The sequence below is a fragment of the Limulus polyphemus genome, unplaced genomic scaffold (assembly GCF_000517525.1).
Source record: "Limulus polyphemus unplaced genomic scaffold, Limulus_polyphemus-2.1.2 Scaffold5359, whole genome shotgun sequence".
NCBI lineage: Eukaryota > Metazoa > Arthropoda > Merostomata > Xiphosura > Limulidae > Limulus > Limulus polyphemus.
In genome coordinates, this window is record NW_013670969.1 from 47394 (window position 1) to 53639 (window position 6246).

Below are 6246 nucleotides of genomic sequence, written 5' to 3' on the forward strand. Positions count from 1 at the left end.
TCAATCCCTATCACTAACCCTAGTCTCCTGTTGTGAGATTATCAACCCATCACGAACCCCAGTCTCCTGTTGTGAGATTATCAACACCGCCACTAACCCTAGTCTCCTGTTGTGAGATTATCAACCCATCACTAACCCTAGTCTCCTGTTGTGAGATTATCAACCCCATTACTAACCTCATGGTACGGATGTTGAAAAAATGTTCCAGTATTCCGAGAGAGACGAATCTCAAGGATTTTAGAAACTTGTCGATGTAAAAATACACCAGTCTCATAGGCGATTTGTTTTTGTTTGTTTGTTGTTTAATCCTAAGTATAAATACACCAGTCTCATAGGCGATTTGTTTTTGTTTGTTTCTTGTTTATTCCCAAGTATAAATACACCAGTCTCATAAGCGATTTGCTTTTGTTTGTTTCTTGTTTAGTCCTAAGTATAAATACACCAGTCTCATAGACGATTTGTTTTTGTTTGTTTCTTGTTTATTCCTAAGTATAAATACACCAGTCTCATAGGCGATTTGTTTTTGTTTGTTTCCTGTTTAGTCCTAAGTATAAATACACCAGTCTCATAGGCGATTTGTTTTTGTTTAGTCCTAAGTATAAATACACCAGTCTCATAGGCGATTTGTTTGTTGTTTAGTCCTAAGTATAAATACACCTGTCTCAGGCGATTTGTTTTTGTTTGTTTCTTGTGTAGTCCTAAGTATAAATACATGCGCCCTGTACACCGCGGGGAACGGAACCCCGGATTTTAGATTTGTAGTCCTCAGATTTACCGCCGATCCCCACCTGGGGACATGCGTTACGAACACTTTTAGCTGTGTATTTGTGTTTCGTGATGTTCTTGAATTGGCGAGTAATACATTTGAAAACCGTTGCGCAAAGAGCACGAATAACATGATTGTTGTGTTTTAAACTTCCCTCTGTAAGTCTGCTAATTAAATATTTCTTTATGGATAAAACAAGTAATACGTTTTTAAAAACTCATTCTAGTTCTAAAAAACTTTAAGTTTCACTAGGTTTATCCAGTATCGTCACTTGAACGAAACCGTTTCGTGTTTCAGTACTACATCGCTAGGCAACAACAACAACAAATCAAACCCAACTATGCAAAATATCCAGTTTAAATTAATGATCTGATATCTAAACAATTCAATAAGAATTGCTGGTACACTAAATAGCAACGAACTTTTTTCTTCTTACGACAAAATTACGCGAGAAACCATGAAATAAGGAATAAAACACGTCTCGAAGCTTCTTCCACAATGTTGCCCACTTTTGTAAATGAAAAATTCAGATAAATTCACAATAATAATATTGTTTAGTAATTTGCCAATATGTGTGTGTGAATGCTTTTCAAAAATGTTTATTTAGTCCTAAGCTTTCGAACTGGTAGTCAATCCTTCGTCAGGAGTTAGAAGGTATACATAAATATAACATATAACTGACTGAAACTTGAATTAGTGCAAGCGGTAATAATAGTCTTGTACTGTCATGACATTATTGAGTACGAAAGTATTGTTATTACTATTATTACACACTTTTCTAATTCTTGGAAATCTCTAATGGTTTAGATAAAGAATATGGCGTCAAAAATATGATAGGCCTAACATAGTGTCTTATTGACAGATATAACTATTTATTACCATATTTCGCCAGCTTGTTAAAAGTGTTCACACCAAAATGTTTTTATTTTACTACAGTGTATCATTTAAGTTATATTTTGCTACTTCCTGTTTAATTTTAATGGCCAAATTATTTACCTATGCCTAATCTTTCTAATGTAAAGCTAAGACTAACGTTACCCTTACTGGAATTACTTCGATACTGTATTTATAGATGTAAATCTACAATGTCATTTAATATAAGAAAAACAAAACAGAAATATGTGAATAATATACTTATTTTGTGGCTCGCCCTTGGAAACGTTTCCATGAGTATTATTTTCAAAACTCGTGTTTTTCTGCACTAGTTTTAGCCAAGATGTCACTGGAGGAAGGATGGCTTCAATTAGCTCTCAACTTTTCGGGATCGTTGAATGAATCCGACTTGAATAACGTATTAAAAGCCTACGACAAGGAAACATTGACTCTTCGTAAGCCATCTAATCTAACACTAATTATCTTTTACGTCATTTGTTTCCTAGTGGCGACCTCTGCTAATGCGGTGGCATTGCTAGTTTTTTACAGGTGTGTAACTACAAGTTAAGTTACGTTTTCTATCAAAATACTTATAATACTGTATTTTTTTACGGTATAACCAGCTTTTTCATTCCTTTTGATTAGTTACTAGAAATGTGCCCTAAACATAATGGATAATTGTGTTCATTAGCTATCTAGTTAGTTACTTTTACTAACTTCAAGCTACCAAAATAAATTAGATAATGTGTTTCAGTTATTGGTCAGTTACTGCTACTAGTAAAATAAAAGAACAAGAAGCAAAACATCGTGTTTTATTGAAAGTTTCTTATCAATTATCTTATAAACTTAGTAATAGAAAGAGCCTGTTATAGTCGTTGAAGGGAGAAAAATATCTGATTAAGGCTTCGGCCAAACGATGAAAAACGTTTGGATTAAGATCCATCGCATGATTTCCAAATGAGTGTGCGAGACAGTAGTTGCATTACTCTCTGCTGCTGTTGTTGCCAAAAGCAGTGTTTACTTATGTCTAAATCCGTGATTCTTCTCAAATTAAGTAAACAAGATTTGTGAAAAATAAGAGCGTTTCTTCTTTAACTAAAAGCAACTGTATTGACATTATAAAAATAAGATAAACCAGTTTGCAGTTTGAATTTCTCTAACATATGAAGCAAATCTCACATGTATATATATATACATATATTATTTCAGATATCGCCATATACGCCGCTCGTCAAATGTTCTCCTTATCACGCTCGCTGTTGCTGATCTCTTGGTGGCGCTAGTGTGTATGCCGACAGCAGTAGGATCAATAGCTTATAGGCTATGGATGTATGGCGACGTCATGTGCAAGATGACGAACTACCTTCAGGGTACGTGACGGGATTATGGCCAAAAATGTCGATAGCAGCAAGGGTATCCATCTGATGATTCATTATGGGTTTTAGTTTAAATTTTCCTAGTCACTACGCTGTACATTAATTGTGTTACGTTTAAGTTATTTTAGTTCTATACATTTAACTTAGTTTTGATCAGAATAAAGGTTGTTACTTCGCTTCCAAAACCTACCGTGGAAGAATATCATTTCAGGTTTCATTGAATCTGAAAAAAGAACAAAAGGTCCAGCCAATCAAGAAACAAGACAGGACTAGTCCATAACAATTTTCAACCCTACATTTTATCTGCATCAGCGGAAAAGGAAACTGAAATACGAGTCTTTTGTGTTTTCTTATTGTTATTGATTTGGCTCAAAGCTAAGCAATGGGCTATCTACACTCTGTCCGAGGGGAATCAAACCCCGGATTTTAACGTTGTAAGTCCGTAAACCTAGTGCTAATTTACACGGACACTTGGTATTTTCAACCTGAGTGGCACATTATCCACACATAAGCTAAACGTGTTCAAATATAGCCACAAACTTCGGTGTTACCCTATGTGTAAGCACACTTAATTTTATTAACACATCTTACGATATAAGTAACGGATGTAATTTTATGGTCAGCATGTGGATACAAAAAAAACGCATATTAACGCTTCTTTATAGTAAACCTTCTTTCTACATTTCTCGATAGGTGTCGCTGTTTCCGCCAGCATATTTACCATGACTCTAATGAGCATCGATAGATATGTGGTCATTTGTCATCCATTAACATACAGACAGTGCTTTTGTAGACGTCATTCCCGGTGGGGAATTATATTTCTATGGCTCCTGGCAGCCAGTCTGTTTATTCCAGTTTTAATCATCCGACAAACAGGAGGATTTGGTTTGTCCATGCCTGTAACAAAGTAAGTATGAGATGTGCTGAAACGTACTAGTATTCAGTTTGAAATCCTCTTTTGTAATACTACATTAGTCTTGATTTTTAATAAAGTTGACATCCTAGCATATAACCTGTGCCTCCCTCTACCGGGAGAATAACATAGGTAACCGTTATGTCTTCCTAGTACGTTGAACGGATATATCAACTTCTGACAAGTATAATTATAATCCTTTCAGTATTGTAATTGTGTATTTTTTTTCTCAGTATAGCTACATATTATTTGTGTCAAAGCCCAAAAATAACGATAATAATAATAAGTTAACGTGATTTTATCACAATATTTAGGCCTACTAATTCGGCGTTTAAATTACAAATAATAAAAGATGTCAGCTAATAAGTTAACGTAATTTTATCATATAATATTGTCGTTCTGTATTATTATTATTATGTTATGTATTAACAAGTATTTTCTTATCGATTATATTTGTCATAAGATTAAATGATCCAAACGCGCCGTCGGGAATCAATATGGCGGACATGATGTAGTTGGAATACTATTATACATTATTATGAGAAAAAATCCTGATGCCCGAGTGGTGTATAGAAATACAATAAACCTGATACCATTTTCTTACGACACATGTAATTGGTTACAATCACGCTTCACCAGCAAGTTATTCACGCTGTAACATTTGATATATCTTTTAATTACCCTAACCCTAATCTTAACGCTAAGTTATTGTTAAACAGTTTCTACAAGCTCGTTAAAGGCATAATTATGCGATATTAATGTATTCTAGATTTGATGTCTTCTCTTCCCCAGTACAGATGTAGTGTTTGTGTTCTGCGTGGAAGTTTGGAAGGACGTCTGGAGCCGTCGTTTCTACGGACTAGCCATGTTCGTGCTGGTTAACGTATTACCAGCCATCGTAATGACTCTAACTTACAGCAAAATTGGCATACAACTCTGCTACCAGAAGCAGGAACTGACCACTGACCAGCCCGTTGGTACCATACCGCGGAGGCAAACTTCATCCTATCGATTGGAAGAACTAGTCCAAAGTCGTCGTGTTGTAGCCCGTCGGTTCGTGATCCTGACTCTGGTGTTTGCAGTCTGTTGGGTACCGTATAACATCGCCACCCTCTTGATGGAATTCCCTCTGCAGCAGGAGATCCACGAAGGCTTAATGGCCTTCCTACCTTTCGGCCTGTTTTTGGGTCACGCCAACAGCGCTATCAATCCGCTATTGTACTGCTGGCTGAATCATAGATTTGGTCACGATTTTCTGGACTTGCTGCGGTGCCGAAAACGAAGCACCTTACAACGAGAGAGGGCAAGAGTGATACATGACGCTGCAAAAAAGGTAACAGTAGCATTTCCACAATGTTAAGGGACTGGAACAAACTTTAGAGTATTCATTGATGATGAACGTAACGTAAATGGTCAATGAAATGTCCGGTATTACGTCAAAAACTCAGGGGTCAATTACGTCGTTTATGTGTAATATGAAGCCCATTAAGTAGCTTGTTCAATATGACATCACGGCACCTGTAGGGACACTACAATATGACATCTACAGAATATAAAAAACATTACAATACTACATCACGACATCTGGAGAATGTAAAACACTACGATACTACATCACAACATCTGGAGGATGTAAAACACTACAATATGACATCACAACATCTGGAGGATGTAAAACACTACGATACTACACCACGAAAAAAAAAAAACATACTGGAGGATGTAAAACACTACAATATGACATCACAACATCTGGAGGATGTAAAACACTACAATATGACATCACGACATCTTGAGGATGTGACAGTATGACATTACGACATTTAGAGGGTGTAAAACACTACAGTATGACATCACGACATGTAGAGGGGGTAAAACACTACAATATGACATCATGTCATCTGAACGATGTAAAACTCTACAATATGACATTATGTCATCTGAACGATGTAAAAACACTATAATATGACATTATGTCATCTGAACGATGTAAAAACTCTACAATATGACATTATGTCATCTGAACGATGTAAAAACACTACAATATGACATTATGTCATCTGAACGATGTAAAAACTCTACAATATGACATTATGTCATCTGAACGATGTAAAAGCACTACAATATGACATTACGACATCTGAACGATGTAAAAACACTAAAATATGACATTACGACATCTGGTGGATGTAAGAACACTACAACATGACATTACGACATCTGGTGGATGTAAGAACACTACAATATGACATTACGACATCTGGTGGATGTAAGAACACTACAATATGACATTACGACATCTGGTGGATGTAAGAACA

At 35.8% G+C, this 6246-nt stretch overlaps 1 protein-coding gene and 1 long non-coding RNA gene across 3 annotated transcripts in view; one reads left to right on the plus strand and one right to left on the minus strand.

Moving 5' to 3' along the window:
* LOC111089137 overlaps window positions 1–1982 on the minus strand; it is a 25990-nt gene extending 24008 nt beyond the window's left edge. Inside the window, exon 1 of the long non-coding RNA XR_002613470.1 lies at window positions 1901–1982. This is a non-coding gene — a long non-coding RNA (uncharacterized LOC111089137). The remainder of the gene's footprint in view (window positions 1–1900) is intronic.
* LOC111089136 (orexin receptor type 2-like) overlaps window positions 1–6246 on the plus strand; it is a 13269-nt gene that overhangs the window by 2931 nt on the left and 4092 nt on the right. The window contains exons 2-5 of one of the 2 annotated variants that reach the window (XM_022401040.1): window positions 1972–2188; window positions 2849–3009; window positions 3709–3922; window positions 4721–5261. In XM_022401040.1, coding sequence (XP_022256748.1) covers window positions 1983–2188; window positions 2849–3009; window positions 3709–3922; window positions 4721–5261 — 1122 coding nt within the window. In that variant the 5' untranslated portion in view covers window positions 1972–1982. The remainder of the gene's footprint in view (window positions 1–1971; window positions 2189–2848; window positions 3010–3708; window positions 3923–4720; window positions 5262–6246) is intronic. The other variant, XM_022401041.1, reaches the window with a different exon arrangement.